The sequence below is a fragment of the Amblyomma americanum genome, chromosome 2 (genome assembly GCF_052857255.1).
Source record: "Amblyomma americanum isolate KBUSLIRL-KWMA chromosome 2, ASM5285725v1, whole genome shotgun sequence".
NCBI lineage: Eukaryota > Metazoa > Arthropoda > Arachnida > Ixodida > Ixodidae > Amblyomma > Amblyomma americanum.
In genome coordinates, this window is record NC_135498.1 from 35,851,151 (window position 1) to 35,867,959 (window position 16,809).

Below are 16,809 nucleotides of genomic sequence, written 5' to 3' on the forward strand. Positions count from 1 at the left end.
GCAGGCCTGCATGCTTGTGCAGGGCTGCTTCACCATTTTCGCGAATGTTACATTTATGTTATATTTAGGCTGTTACACGTTTTATGAATGTTCGGGGAAGGTCATTCTAACGTTTATATGTAACATTCCAATAACGTTAGAGAAAGTTACATTAAGCACATTGAAATAAACATTTAACCATAACAAAAATGTAACATTATCGTCACGTTTCGGTGCTACCTGGGCTTCTGCCAAATGCGGTCATATACCGAGGCAGCCGCTCCGTCAAGCTACTCTTCGTAGCAGCTTTTTAGCTGCTTCTCCTTTCCTTGTATCAAAAGGAAAACTAAGGTATTTTTATTAGTATGTGTTGAGCCCATATCCCACGCACACCGATCGCGGCAGCATGCTGCGCGGCGTTGGAGTGAGTCCTGTTTTCTGGCCTTCTTCGAAAACGGATTTATGATTTGGCGGCTCCATCACCTCATTTAGAATAACCACCTCAATGCAGTTCAAAACAAAGTAGCACGGCTCTTCCCGTCATCCCATCCGCGATTTCAAAGCGTCACCAGACTCAAAGACACGGTCAGTATATCACCATACGCAGAACCGATTTGTCCGACTATCCTTACACTCTCTACCCGAAGTTTTCGTGTTACATCACGGGTGCCATTTTGTGGGCCAGCTTGCACCTTCACCGGCGCAAACCGGACTAGGTGGCGATAAGCCATTGAGATATATGCTTGGGGCCCTTTGCCGTGCTACATGCATTACCTAATGGCTGCCACTCTGACGTCAGTGCGTACTTCCTGTACCACAGTAATACGTCATTTTATGGTTCACATATTTTTCCAGCGCATCACATCTTGACTAGGATACATCTCGCATACAAGTTAACAATAATAATAATTGGTCTTCGCGGAAAGGAAATGGCGCAGTATCTTTCTCATATATCGGCGTACACAAGAACCGCGCCGTAAGGGAAGGGATAAAGGAGGGAGTGAAAGAAGAATGTAAGAAAGAGGTGCCATAGTGGAGGGCTCAGGAATAATTTCGACCACTTGGGGATTTTTAACATTCACTCAAATCGCGCAGCACACGGGCGCCTTTGCGTTTTTCCTCCATAAAAACGCAGCCGCCGCAGTCGGGTTCGAACCCGGGAGCTCCGGATCAGTAGCCGAGCGCCCTAACCACTGAGCCACCGCGGCGGGTCAATCGCATACAAGTTAAAACTACTTTTTGCTCACACTGGAAAATACCGGAAGCACCCCAACTATTGTCAGTAGCACAATGGAATTAATTGCCGTATATCATTGCGAGTAGCAATGATTTTCATTCTTTTCAATCAGGCTTCAGCCCTGTTTCGAAGCACAAGGCATTTTTTGTATTAAAAGTTTTGAGTGAGAAGTTATCTTGTTCCTCGTTTCTGTGATGAGAGAAACGCGTTCTCATCCAGCGACAAGCCCGCTATATACATGTGATATGTCAGCCGCTCGTTGACCAAGTAAAAACAAACTACATGGTTACCGAGAAATAGTGCCTCGCAGCTCTTTTTGAGGTACAACGCTTTCGTTGACAGAACCGGTTAGACTGGCTCACGTGGCCGATGGCATTTGTGGCTCGAGCAGCGCGCTGCATCGTTACGCGGGCTGCAGATTCAAATCTATTTCTCTCCTGTCAGCAGCCTCCGTTCATCTTCGCCCCCTTCTGTCGGCTCTCTCCATTGGCCGCCCTTCTTGTTCCTATCTTCTATCTTTCCTAGCTGGTGTTTTTATATCTCTTCTTTCACTCTCTCAGCAACAAGGTCCCTCCATCTCCTCCCCTACTTCTGTTACTTCTCCTATCGCCGCCCCTGCATTCGTTATCTCATCTTTCTCTCCTGGCCACTTCGATCCGGGACCATGGACGGGCTTCATCACGCGATGGCACGGGGTGGGCCCCCTATAACGACTCATGCTGTAAAAACCGGTTTGTGAATAACGTCTGCTTATGTGCATATAGCGACGCCGTGAAATAGTAACTCTAGCGACTAATCAAGTAAAGGAGCAGGAGTGGTTGCCCAGGGGCGGTGTTTACGGCACCAAGGCCGCATATGTCCCTCTCGAGCTCTTTCGGATAATAAAGTTCCATTAGAACGAGAGGTGCATGCCTTCGCACTTACAAATACATGCGCTCACTATATAAGGAAGAGGAGTTGTAGGAGGAAACACTCTAATATAAACTCAGCCAGCCACTATCAGGATGGCCCTCAGGCCGCTGCCTCCAGCATGGCCCACTCGGTCAGACGTACAGCTGGTCGGCGGGCTGTGTGTGGCAAGAGCCGTCTTCCAGAAGGAGGGTGTGAAGGTGTAGATGGCAGGAGTGTGGAGAAGGTATAGACTGTGCAGAAACCGCTCTAGACTTAGAACACACACATGCAGAAAGAACGGCAGACAATCGAAGCGATCAGCGCGTCTGCACACTTCGTTTGTCTGACGTTCATTGTGCATGTCTGTGTAAGTATTAAGTAACAGACTCAGTGAACTACAAACTAGCGCCCCCTGTTGCTCTGTTATAGTAAAATATGGACGTTCGCAAAGGAAGTAGCCAGACCCTTCTTTATTTCAAAAATCACAGTGCTCACCGCACGAACAACTAATCTTCCATATTACAGAGACGTTACACCATATAAGTTTATGCCGGCCATGAAATAACGTTCCAGTGGCTTCCAAGTCACTGCGGGATTATCGGCAATGAACGGGCGGATCACGCTGCCCGCTCAGCCCATACTGAGGAGCGCCACGTCCCAATTCCTCTTTCTAGAACTGACGCGGCACGGAAGCTCCGCCTACTTGCTCGGCAGTGCACCGAGTCGCAATGGAATGAGCCACATTTAAGAAATACGCGACTGTACTCACTTGATCCAACATTATGTCTCCGAGCGCCATCACAGCTTCGCCGTAGAGACGCCACGCTTTTATATCGACTTTGGTTGGGTGTTGCCTTTACTAAAGCCTATGCCTTCCGCATAGGGATGACCGACACCCCAACCTGTGACCACTGCGGCCATGAAGAATCAATTGGCCATATATTGTGCTCCTGCCCGCAGTACAGTCCACAGAGGGCATGCCTTAGCCACGAACTTGACCAACTGGACGACCAACCGCTATCCGAAAAAAGAATTCTACAACATCGAAAGGACCTACCGTCGCAGAAGAAGGCCGTGCAAGCGCTTTTGCGCTTCTTACAATCTACCGGCCTGTGTGAAAGACTTTAACTGGAACGCCTTGTGTGTGTGTGTCTCCATGTGTGCACGTTCCTTTTTTTTGCGTTTTCCTCTCTGTCATCTTTCTAACCCCTATCCCCCATCCCCAGTGTAGGGTAGAAAACCGGAGACTCACATCTGGTTAACCTCCCTGCGTTTCCTTCATTCTCTCTCTCTCTCTCTCTCTCTCTCTCTCTCTCACAGTGCTCACTGCTAACAAATGGATTGCGCTCTGGCGCAAGCATTGACCAAATAATGTTCAAGTATAGCCTAGTTGGTCATTTGTCCTTCAAAGGGAAACAGTGAAACAAAAACACGGGCAGAAAAGAGCCCAGACGCGTCGTATGCATTGAGGACTCCCTCTCCGTCTGCTTCATCCTAAGCGTTGTTTCGCCATGAGCATTAATGATATATATGCATCGTTCTGCGCGTGCATGTCTCTCTAAACTACCTCATCATAGCCCGTTGGCCAGATTTGTTTACTTTGCAGAAACGAAAATGCATTTGGCACACTGGAACCAGCTACGTAGTCGGTGAGAAACAACAGAAAACATATATACTCATCAATACGCACCGCTTCGCGCATTTCGGTACAGTAAGTGCCTTTGAGCGTCGTCAAAGGTAGGCGCCGGAATATATCGAACGAATTCTCAGCTCCCTCTCATCAAACAAGGCCGACAGGCGTGATGCAGTGCAAGCGAGAGCCTAATGCACGGCAGGTGGTTGCTTTCAAGCGAAGAGCTACGCCCGAAGCGGTTACGGGCATCAGCACTCTGCAAGTGTTGACGCACTCTGGCGCTGACCAGATACAGGAAATATCCATTAGGTGTCGCCACGAGTCATTCCAGGACACAGTGCCAATGCTACGCAGCCTGTGTCTGTTGTATTTGTTTGAATACGACCTCACGCGGGGCTTTCACGCGCGCACGCACGCGCGCACGCACGCACGCACGCATACATTCGCACAAAGACAAACAAAGACAGTAGTAGACCGCTATTTACATTGGTCGTCTCTAAAGCTTTATTCCCAGCACACTGCCGCACTTAACGTCGGTTGTGTTTTTGAGACGTTTTCGTGTTGTATTTTTCTGCGCATTTTATTTTCAGGTTTCTTGTTTTCTTTTTTCTTTGTTAGCCTGCAGGCCTTCACCACCGGCACACATTGCACTTAGCTCTTGCGCCACATTTTGGCGCAAGTCGTCGACGCTGTGTCCCCGGAAGCCACCGGTTGCCAGGACGTTCAGCGAAAGGTGCGGGGCTCAGTGCCGACCTCTCGAAATACCTTCCTAATTTCAAGAATGTGCATGTGCTTCTGTCTCCGGTGGGTAGGGCTACTGCAGTACTCGATATTTCGTTACTATTCAAACGCCTCATTATACTGCTGCGTTTAAACTACGCACAATACAGCTAAAGAAGGCGTACGGAAGAAAACAAAACTGAAATCCAAGACATGCCTTCCTGTGAATGCTGCAAAACAGGTATTTTCCTTGCTGCAAGCAATTAAATCAATCGAGATTGTTTTTGAGGCTGTTTTGCGTTCGCTGGGCCACACAACGACGCATCCACCACAATATTCAGAGTCAAAACAGAGTGAAAAACTCTGTCCCTTCGATAACTAGCAGTTTGAACAACCAGTGCTCCAGTGCGAGATGATGCCTGCCACGTTATATTTTTACTATAGTTGCTTTTACGGGCGCTGTAAAAAAATGACTTTGCATGGCCTTGAGCCTTCAGTTGTTCACAACAAATATAGCTCAAACAGCTACAATTCAGCACACTTCGCTTTAGGATCACAAACTGCTCTTTGCCTGGATACTTCATCGGTCGCAGTGGGATCTGTGATTCAAAATGGCTCTGCGCTGGATGCTGGATCTAGGTGCCAACGGCGACAAGAAAAAGTAAGTCCTTCGTTATTTCCATACAGACGAGACATCGTCTGTGATTCTAGACGTTTGTATTTCGAAAGAGATTGCCTCTGTTTCACTTTTTTTTATCATTGTATCCGTGAAATGCATCCATCGAGCGGTGACTAAGACACGTGTATTTGTAGCATGCGTCTCAAACGACACTCCTGTCCGGGGACTACAAAGAAAATAGGCTTAATGGGCGGATAGAGGAAAAATGTTCCGTATTGTATAAGTTCATTGTGGTCAACGTCAGGTTTCAGTCGACTGTTGTCAAAGGAACCCAACTGAAACAACAATATCAATTATTACTTGAAGGAATAGCTCGTTTAAAATCGTCAAATAGCGCTTTCTGTCCCCATTGTTCCTCTTCTCGCGGAGCGACTTCTCATTGAAGTCAGTGTGCATTCGGTGCTCATTCTGAGCAAAAAAGCGCGTTATTCTTAACACAGCGAGCACGAATCTAAAACTGCACGGGATCCAGAGAAAGAAACATACTCGCTGCTTGGATAAGGAATGCTGTTACGAAAAAAAAAAACAGTGTTACCCAAGCAGCGGCTGTCTTGCTAATCATGCAGCTGCTCGCAATGTTCCAGTAAATACTGCAAGTACTACAGAGCAAGGAAAAGAAGGGTCGCAAAGCACTCCGCTATAAAAGCCATAATAAGTATTCAGTTCCGAACGCAGTATCAGGCTCAGTGTGCCGAATACGTACGTCGAGGGCACATGGCACGTTAAAAGCTAATAAGCAGCCATAAAGTTTGTAGCAAAAATTAAGCTGAGCACTGTAGAGAAACGAGGTGAATTCTGTTCGGTGTTTTTTTTTTTTCATCAGTATATGACACCTGTCATAACGCTTTTCTTCTTTTCTTTTCCGCGAAGCCACATTCGATCATGCCGTGTTCCTTGAAACATATCAGTACCAATTTCGAGCATCTGTCATCAGGGACCATGAGTCGGGATTGCGCGAGAATCTGGAGTCTGTGGTAATATAATCCAATAAACCTGAAATGTAAGCGCAGGAATTCTCACGCAGTGCCCCTTACTGATTACTGAATCTGCAATCTGTGGTAAAATAATCTAATAAACCTGAAATTTAAGCGCAGGAATTCTCAAGCAGTGCCCATTACTGATTACTGAAGCTGCAATCTGTGGTAATATAATCTAATAAACCTGAAATGTAGCGCAGGAATTCTCAAGCAGTGCCCATTACTGATTTAATATCAAAAGCCATCGCCGTACCGCCTGATTTTTTTTCCCGCTTGGCAGCAAGGGTTCTGCAATTAACTACAGCGCTGAGCCGTGTGTCACGAAATTTACTGGGTGGTCAGATGCATGAACCTCTGATCCAATTCTTGGCCGACTTATTATTTTATGCTCTAGCATTAGGAGCCCGGTGAGGCGTTTTCCCCATGTTGTTGTTGTGGCCCAAAAATTGTCGCATTAGCGCGAGACTGATGAGGTTGAAGTTTGCGTGAGATCCAGCACAGAACTGCTAGTCACAACTTGCGCTAGCCATCGGTAGGAAGTTGAAGCGTCAACCAACGCATGCGAGGGTGTCTATGGCGGCAAGTCACACTATGGGCATCTGTGAAGAGCGGCTACGCTTTCCCTTTGCCACACATAATCAGCGATGAAGTGCCCCTGGTTCGTGGTAATTTTTTCTACTTGCACTCATCTACAACATTCACTTCTCCGAAACGGGGCGCAAGTAGTTCTTCTTTGCCTGGCTGCTTTAAAAAAGAGTAAAAGAATGTTTGGCGATTGGGATCTACGTATCCTTTTCAATCGCGAGTTTTCCAGGCAGGAAAAATTTCCAAACTTCCTTATTTTTGTTAGGAACATGCCAAAATTACACCGGAAAGCTTCCTTCCGTCGAACAGAATTAATTATAAATTTTTTTTCGAGTCTTTAATTTTGTTTCAATGTTGATTGCACGCACTGATTTACGTCATGAGAAGTCGTTATTTAAAGCGGATATTAGGCCTTTCAATGAGCTCACGCTGGCAAAGCAAGCTAACCAATACACGTACTCACCGGAGCACCTGTAAAATGGGGAAGCGAGTCTCGCTATAACGAAGTTGAGTCCCGGCGATTACTTCGTTACAGACGTAGCTTCGTTATAGCCCGTGTTGACCGAGCTTCCAAGAAGAATCGTCATTCCTTCATTATATCCAGGATTTCGTTATGACGAGGTTCGACTGCATAATCTAAAAACTATTTTCGGCGTTCATTTGCATGCCTGCCTTGAAATTATCCTCGCGGTTTGTCGCTAAATGTTCCGAATGTAAGCTGCAGCCACTCGGGGAACATTATGTACAAGCAATAAATGACTAGGACTGAACTCAAACATTGACACGTGCGTAAGGAGGCGCCGGGAATAAAGGAATCTCACCTCTCCCAGTTGCCCTTTTCTGAGAACTCAGGTATGGCATGCCTCTGTTTTCTTGTTAGTGTGTTCGAGCAAGGCGCGCTTTGTCACCCCCCAACAGACACCGCGCCCTGTGATGACCCAGGCCACGATTCCATTAACCTTCTCTTTTCGCGTGCAGGTACCTGCAGCGTGTTAGGCTGCTGCGTATTGGATTATTCATGCTCATGACCACGGGATTCCTGTACCAGGCGTCCAAAGTGGTCGAGGAGTACCTCAGCTTTCCCAGCGCTGTGGACGTACGCATCGAGGGAACGGAAGTGCTCCTCTTTCCCGGCCTCTCAGTCTGCGTCACCAACTGGTGCGTACCGGTGCCTAACATTCGGTGTGTAAAACGAACACAACTGGGCAGAATACGCTCATAAATAGTACGCAAAAATGACAAGGCGAACTGCAGCTTTGCAACGCGTTTAAATAGATCCTATGACGATTTCACGCTTTAGTCGGGCTGCTGATACGCAACAGTACCTTTGTGACATCATCAGCCTTTTCGTTGCTTGCGTTTACCCAAAGGCAATGTGTGCCTTCAGCACTGATAGTTAATAAGCAGACAGTAGAGAGGTGATGTAAAAGGCCCACAAGGTAAGGAAGAGCGCTTTACAGTGCTAGGCGCATTGTGACACCGTTGCTGTAACGGCACCTAACAGAGGTAACGTAACAGGAATAATTTTCTTTCTACATGAGTCCACTTCACAGACCACATTTCTTTTGGGATTTTAGCTCTGCAATACGAAAGGAGCCACAGCCAGCCTAAGTTAAGTCGCGCATTTGTCGGAATGCAGAGATTTCCAGATTTTGAAGGCCTGGATAAAATATATAAAATTTACGATACCAGTTCAGATATTCTCCCTGCCATCACGACGGCCTAGTTTCTCTTGAAGGACGTCATAACTAGGAAAGTTTTTATTTTTCTTGTTTCTGTCTCCTAGAAGTTTGGGATAACAGAGCACTAGTTCCAAAGAAATCTTGTGCTTGTCATTTATTATTTTCTTGTCATAGTAATCCAACAAAGTTTTTCAGAGTTTCTACACGCTTTCCTGGTTCCCACTTCCAGTCATAAACTCTATATATACAGCTGTGCACAAAAAGCAAGCCTGCATTACAGGCGTGTATTACTACCAAGCTGCATGACACGACCTACTGCGAAGGTTACTAGAATAAAGTATTACCAGATGAGTACTTATATTGCCTTCATATTTGTCACTTAAGCTCTGCGGTAGTGATCGTTTCAAATATTTGTGCCGTTAAGCAACATGCGGCGTCTCTCGATTGCGACCGTTAAAGATTTACTGTTTTTACTCGCCAGCTGCGCATTGTTGAAATGTGTCACGGTACCCAAGATTTGATTCAAAAGTGCGGGCGAGGGTACCTCTTGTTTCGCATACTAGGTTGCTGAAAAGCATTTGGTAGCAAATCGTTGTTATGATTTTGTTTTCGGGGAATCAAAGTGGTGGTGCATGATGGCCACTAAAGTGCGAGTGGGTTTCGGCACAACTTCCACTCTGTTCTTTTACAGGGTCAGCAGGACCAAGCTGTGTGAACATTACGAAGAATTCTGCGAGACTAACACTACCAACGTGCGTTATTTGCTGTTTCTTTGTTCGAGAATGCCATAGTCTCAAGGGTGCACGTTGTTTACGATATTCTTTTTTAATACTCTTTTTCGCTGGAGTGCACGCCTGAAAGAAAAAAATTATGAAACATACACCAGTACATCCGAGAGGAAATTGCAGCTTAATTTAGTAATAAGTGGATAATCCGTTACACTTCGTAAGGCTTCTGAGCCGATGCTAACATCATAGACACGTAAAGCATGAGCAGTCTCTGAAACAACGGTGCATTCATTTACCATACAATGCCATTATTAGCTTGTGGTTTCCCGCCTTCCGATCCTGCAGGAGTAGTGTTATGGGGAGGTATCCCAGTGTGTGTTTCCTAAGTGTGATCCCGAATCATTATGATGGGGAGTTCCCAAAGTTTAGTGCAAAGTTGTCTTTAGTTCTGTATTTCCATTTGTGCAGCTCGACGAGCTGAGAAATCTGCTGTTGACGGGCGGCAACCTTGGCGACATTGCCCACAGCTCGGAAGACGTTCTCCAGATAGGTTTCGTGAACCCAACTCAGTACTTCTTTGAGTTCTACCTGAGTCCAAAGTAAGGACTTCACTGCCGCAACTAGCTTGCATGGAATGCACAGTGGCAGTTCTTTGCACCTCGTAGCAGAGTATCAATGATATTCCTGCAAGGCGTAAAGGTTACGAATAAATTTGAAGTCCTCAAAAGATATGCCTATAATCCTACTATAGAGAACCAGAAGAAGCCAAAATTTCCTGCAGGCGATATCTGCTCCCTCCTCTATCTGAAAAAAAAAAAGCCTTCCGGGAGGGTTCGTTAAGGCGATATTTGTGTATGATTCCTGCGTTTAGGAAGCATTTACGAAATACAAGTTAAAGGAACACTGAGGAGAACCCTATCAAAATTTTTTTGTTAGCAATATCTGATAGTTCGGCATTTCAGGGCTTTGTTGACGCTTGTCCGGGAGCGAAAGATGCATTTATTTCAAAGAAATTTGGATTCGAAGTTGAAAAATTTTCCCGCTGCTCCGATTCAAACTCGAGAACTCTTATGACGACACGGAGAACTCTTATGACGACACAGAACGGAGTGACGTGAAACGTGACGTAAACGAAGACTCCGTGAATTCTGGCAGGTGGCGGTGCGGTGCGCTACCTTCCTTTGCAAGCCTCAGAGATTCGTGACATCCATGAAGTAAGGAAAATTCCTCCATGGTGGCGCCTCTTGTCCTAGGAAGTCATCACGCTTGTACTTGCGAGATTGGCCTGTGGCGGCGATACCTGTATTTTGGTTCTTGCTATTTTCTACATTACAAGAGCTTCGTTTTCAGGAGGAGTGGCGTTTTTTTTTTGATCAGGAGCTGGTATTCTATGGATACAAGCCAACTTCAATTTCTCCTCAGTATCCCTTTAAGTTTTCCACGGTGATGCACTAAAGGGCATGTTCTTTTGCTGCCCCCATTGAGCAGTGCGTGCTGTAACGAAATGATATCTTTGCGTTGTTGTTCGTTTTTTGTTTCTTTGTAGCGTCACTCGGCAGTCATACTCACGCCTGCCCCATCAGATGTGCTACACCATGAACTGGAGGCACGATTCGAAGATCGAAACTGTTCACCAGAACGTTTTGGCTTTCGGTTAGTTTTCTGTGCATGCTTTCGTTGTGCGTATTTTATTGGAAGATCAAAATGCTACCGGGCAACCGAACTCAGGCGTTATTTCTGCTTCACTCTATACAGTGTCACTGCAGTTCTTGATGTCGGCCTTTTTAGACGGCACCGATTTAGAGCAGCGTAGTACAACCAAAACAGGCTCTCGCACACGAACACGCAAGCACATTCACGCACGCATATCATACGCCTGCACGCACACAGAAGTGCATGTTTAGTCTTAAGAACAACGGAAATGTCTTTACAAAGACTTTCTACAGAACATCTACGCATGTTCAGACCAGTAAAAATTTACGCCGCCCTTCTCTGAACACGAAACAGCGTATTAGAACGTACAGAAAAATCACGAGGCGTTACTGCCCACCCCTCTTATCAAATAGACATAAAAATAAATCGCAAGTAAAGACGGCGACTCTTATTAAGACACACTCACAGCCCTCACGATTGTTTCCTTATATTTTTTCTTAATCGCTTACATGTACTTTTGTTGTACAAAGTTTACTCATTCAGAAGAAAAATTCAAAAAGCCAGCACATCAAAGATATTGCGAGTATGAGGACAAAGTATCGACGTTTTATTCGACAGACCTGGCTCCCCCTTACCGCATTCGCAGAAATGAACGTACTCTTCGCGTGGCCTGAAGACGACCTAATAGAGCTGGATGAGTTCGAGATGAATCTCGGTTTCCATCACGTGGATACTAATACTGCCGGCAAGAAGCACGCCATGGCCTTCAAGCCCTCTGGGGACTTCGTGTTCGGCATTGTACAGGTAAGAAACGCCAAAAGAGATGAGCGGTTGGCGTTGCAGTGATGGTATTCCGACCCAGCGCTCTTGTGAATGGGTCAACTGTATGAAAAAAACACATGTAGTGATTACTGTACTCTAATTCGTGTGCATAGCTTCAGCAAACAGCAACCGCCACATAACTAAAAAATTACCCAGAGAAGACCTAATAACGAACTTGAAGTGGCCCGGCGATTACTTCGTTATAGCCTAGCTTTGTTATAGCCCATCTTGACCGAGACTCCAAGGGGAATCGTCATTACTTACTTCGTTGTAAACCGTTTCGTTATAACGAGTTTCGACCATGCTTCGTTTCGCTGAAAGACACTTAAAGCAGCAGTAGTTCGAAGAGTTTTATGCATTAGTGAAGTTCGCAATCAGTTGTGCACTGCTCTGCTCAATTTTCACGCCGCCAGTTTTTAAGCGTGAAACGCTTTTAGCTCCCCTTGTCTCCGCGCTGCGGGGTGCCCTTGCCGCCAGAACGGAGGGAGAACACAAAGCCAGACATGAACAAACTCTGGAGAAACTTTTCGTCTGGCCCTCAGTGCCTGTGTGCCGCCGGAGGAGCGCATGCGTCAACAACAGCGTCTTCGTATAGTCCTGTATGGTCCTGTATTGGGGCGCGAAGGAGCCTCCGCTCTGTCCTGCAGCCCGAGCGGCGCACGCGCAATCCTCGTGACGTGTGAGCGATCGAGAGCGTTGTTGCATGTTGCATAATCCGCGCACCCGTGGGCCACTGGTCGCGTGCGGAGCCATGACACCATCCTTAAACGTGGAACACATTGTGAATGGTGAGGGCGGTGGAAGGTAGGGGTCCTCGACGTGGCACTCTGCAGCCCGAGCGACGCTCCGGGCGGATGCTTGTGTTCGGTCGAGACAAGAGCCTGCAGCATGGTAGCAGCATGGTGAAAGCACTGGAAATTTCGAAGAGAGATAATGTCAGCAGTTACTTGGCAGTAGCCAGCAGTGGGATGAAAACTGTGTAATGAAAAGGAAACGTAAAAGAGGGGTCAATAAACAACATTATTATAAGTGCACAAAATAAGTGCATAAGTGCACATAATAAGTCTTAATAAAAACAAATAAATATAAAATAAATAATAAATAAATAAAATAAATAATAAATAAGATAAAAACAAATACAAATAATAAAGTAATGAAAAAATAAAATGAAAAGTACACATAATAAGGTCATAAGTGCACAAAATAGGGTTGTCATTGTTTTCTGTTGAAGCACTCTGTGTGTCCGTATTTGTTTAGTGTTGTTGGGAGGTTAGCCAAGACCGGCATTTATAAAATGTAAGGAAATGAGTAACAACCCAAGAATCAGTATTTCTCGTTTTCACATGAATATTTAATCGGCGCTCTAAAGATGCCAAAGTCGATAAAAGGTTAACAACTTCAGAGGGGGGAAAGTAAATTGATTGCAATAAGCTATATTCATACACTTTTCCTGCACTGATAACATTAAATGATTCAAAATGCAACCATGTAGTTTCTATGGGTGCAATATTTGCAATGTAGCTAATTATTTTTTGTAAGGCAAGGAGTTTATTAAAATTCGTTTTTGTAGTTGTGCACCAAAACTAGACAAAAATATCTTAGATGCGATTTGAGAAAAGCGTGTTAAATTTGATTTTTTATCTTGGGTAAAAGTATTGTACGGCAGCACGAAATAACTCCTGTAATAAAGGAGAGCTTTTTACAAAGGTGATGAACATGAGTATCCCAAGTAAGCTATGACAAATAGTGTACACCTAAGATTTTATGCTGGACAACAGCCCCTATTTCTTGGCATTCTAAAGCCATAGTGTGATTTGGACAAATTCGCTTTTAGCGCAGAATGCAGTAGATTTAGTTCTACTGAAGTTTATTTGAAATCCATTTAACTTGGACCACGTACATAGTATAGGCAGAACTTTATTACATTTCATTATTAAATTATCAAAATTAGGGCCAGATGTAAAAATAGTATATCTATAATATCACTAGCATATGTTTTAAATTTTTCTGTATTATGTATATTTACCAAACATTAAGGCGTGCATTAAATAATAGCGCACCTAACACACTGCCTTAGGGTACGCCATTTTTGAAATGTGAAAAAGGTCAGCAGAAGTTTTTGACGAAAACTCTCTGAAACATTTTGTAGAAGTAAGACCTCAGCAAGGCTAAACACGCGCCGCGGATTCAGTAAGCTTGTATTTCGGCTAGGAGACAGTCATGGTCCAAGAATTTCAAAGCCTTAATTAAATGTATGAAAACAGCAAGTTAATTTGAAACAAGTTATTATGAAAACAATTTACTTTCTGTGCTCCGAAAAAATAGGTCATTTTAACGTCAGTAAAGTCGTTTTCATTGACTTGTCCTTACTGAAACCAAACTTTGCGTTAGTTAATTTTTTTCCAAAAAATTTGTTATATGAGAGAAAATAATTTTTTATGCCTTAGAAAAAACAGGGAATGCTGAAACCGGGCGGTAGTTAGGTGCCAGGTTTGGATCGCTACCAATAAAATTTACGAAAACCCTAGCACTTTTTATTTTGTTGGCAAGACGCTGAACTCCTGTATTATACAGGTTAAATATGTAAGAAAGTACCGAAGTAATTATTGGCAATACATACTTTATCGGCATTATTTGAATTTTTGCTAATATCAAGCACCTTACTGTTTCGGAGCGATATTGAAGCGTTGTAAATCTCATGCTCATCCCTTGGATGAACGCATGCGCAGTCTTTATTGTGTTATTGCAGTGACGAGTTGTGTCTGGGTGACAGTCATAAGAAACAGCGATATTTAAAAAAATGATTGTTAGAGTGATCAGGGAGTGCTTTCCTGCTCAATTCACAGTCTTCACGTGTTATAGTACTTAGTATAGAACATCTATCTTTACGACCGAAAAAGTGTTGATTGCTTTACATGCAGTGTCCGGGCGCTGTCGAGCACAATCTGCAACTAGCTGCTCATAGTATACAAAATTTTTCTTGCAAAAGCTTTGCAATGAGCGGAATCTTTAATCTTTTAAGCTCTTTTACTCTTTAGTCTCTGTTCTGAATGCGTATCGAAAAAAGAATGAAAGTGGCGACCAGCATTTTTGATCATTTTTAATAAGTGCTCTCGAGTGACCAATATTTTATTAGTCTTTTTCGTTGGCATAATAGTTTGCAACGCGAAATGCTTAGCATAGAGGCACATAAAGCGGTTTATGAATTTGTTGTACGCATGGTGCGCATGCGCAATTTTTAACACGGAAGACTAGAACAATGACGTTCAGTTTCTCAAATGTGCTACGCCAGTACTGTAGAACAGTTCATGCTTACGTCAACAGTTGACCACGATATTTTTTTGTGTGTGTTGGCAAGTGTCATAACAGTTCTATTTCGCATAGATACTATCATCTCTTTTTTGTTAATGTCCTTCCATGCTCCTTACTCCTTGGCTTCCTTTCGCACATTGTGTGGTGAACGGTTTCGAATGGCATAGTTTTTCTTTTTGTCTCGTTATCCTAGGAAGGAGTCGTATCTCTCCCAGCTCCATACGAGACAAAATGCGACAACTACAGCCGCTATCTGCACATATCGAACTACAGGGTCCGGTACTCAAAAGAGGTGAGCAGTGGATTTTAACGGCTGGCTTGTATTTCCATAAAACAAATCCACAGCAAAGTTACTACCCTGCTTAGAACTTGCATTTGATCGCTAGCTTTCTGATGATCTATCGACAACATTTTGGGCATTACTTTTGGTTGCGGGAGTTTTTTAAAGGCTGATCCATATAGCCCTCTTCACCACACTGTCATTTGCGTAGAACGCCGTGGGAAACGTCAACACTTTTTTTTTTTGCATTAGCCTTATGCGTGGTACTGCGCCTCGTGCCAAGCACCTACCTCATATTATCTGCGTCCGTCAGTGGAGCAGGTCTAAGAACGTTCCTAGAAGGGACACGCAAATCTGCAGAGCATTTCGGATCCTATTGTTCGAAGGGCGGAATGCAAGGGTGTTTTTCATGCTCTAATGCCCCAGCGTATCGCGTGTTATACATAGTTTAAAAATACGAATAATTTTCTTTCTGTTCGCAGAACACTACTAATTTAGGGCACTTGCAGAAACAGCCTTTTTGGGCGTACAAACCAGCGTATGGTTTGTATGTCCTCGAGCTATGCTATCCACGTCCTCGTTGCCCTCGAGTCCTGAGTGCGCTGGTATCCAGGTTATTTGGTGTTTGGGAGATACGTTAGAGGAGCTGCTGCAATTTGTTAGTTTTTGCAGCCTCTTATGTATTCGTCCTGCTAAAAGGAGTCCGCATGCCGTCTGCAAGTCCGCGATTGCATGTAGTTCTCGGTTTGTGACAGCCCCGTGATGAATGGCTAGTGCAATCGGTATGGTTTCTGCCTCGGTGATTGTGCATTCCGTGAGTGTCATACTCGCGATTTCTTGGAGATTGGCGTTCACTACGGCCGCCACTGTTCTAAGCCCTGACTTGTTTGGGTACGTAGCTGCGTCTATACGTAGACTGTCTTAGCGCTCCGTTCCACCTTTCGGCAGATGTAGTCTATCCGGGGTTTTCTACTGCCTTCGCTTGTGTGGGCTGACATATTCTTCGGTATTGGGGCCACGTGTGCCCGCGCCCTGTATTCTGGTGATCGATTTGTTTAAGGGCTTAAGGTGGCGTCCGCTGGAGCAGGTCAGTGTAAATTGTACACAAATAGCATAGGCCAAAGGTCTTGTTGTGGACGTAGTTAGGCTGGTAATGGCTACAGTGGAGCCCTTATACAGCATCTCTCAAGATCGAAATGTCTTAAAGGGATATTGAGAACAAATCGAACTTGACCTTTATTGACAAGGCAAAAAAAGAAATAAAAAGTGGCAGACGATCAATGCTATCGGCGTTCCCCCCCGGACAGAGCAGTCTCTGCCGCTGACGGGTTCAGGCCGTGAGACCGGCTGGCGTGATCAGCCCATCAGTCACTGTTTGACGCGCCGTACCCCAGCACCACTTTCCCGATAGAATCAAGCAATCACTGCGCGACACGCCGTACCCCCTCTCCATTTTCCACCACCCGTCGACTCTGACTGACGACCGCAGTGTCCCTCTCTCCCCTAATCTCTTCCCACTCCCTCTTTCCTCTCCCACAACCCTTTCCCTTCCTCATCTCTGCTGAAAGTGTACTTCATCTCACAAGCTGTTTGCAACACTATGAAATGTGAAGCTCTCTCATCCAATCAGG

At 44.9% G+C, this 16,809-nt stretch overlaps 1 protein-coding gene across 1 annotated transcript in view; it reads left to right on the forward strand.

Moving 5' to 3' along the window:
- The first annotated feature begins 5,071 nt into the window (after window positions 1–5,071).
- Window positions 5,072–16,809, forward strand: part of LOC144118473 (uncharacterized) — a 46,726-nt gene continuing 34,988 nt past the window's right edge. The window contains exons 1-7 of the mRNA XM_077651409.1: window positions 5,072–5,121; window positions 7,680–7,859; window positions 9,075–9,135; window positions 9,580–9,710; window positions 10,658–10,764; window positions 11,411–11,568; window positions 15,092–15,190. Of these exons, the coding sequence (XP_077507535.1) occupies window positions 5,072–5,121; window positions 7,680–7,859; window positions 9,075–9,135; window positions 9,580–9,710; window positions 10,658–10,764; window positions 11,411–11,568; window positions 15,092–15,190 (786 nt within the window). The remainder of the gene's footprint in view (window positions 5,122–7,679; window positions 7,860–9,074; window positions 9,136–9,579; window positions 9,711–10,657; window positions 10,765–11,410; window positions 11,569–15,091; window positions 15,191–16,809) is intronic.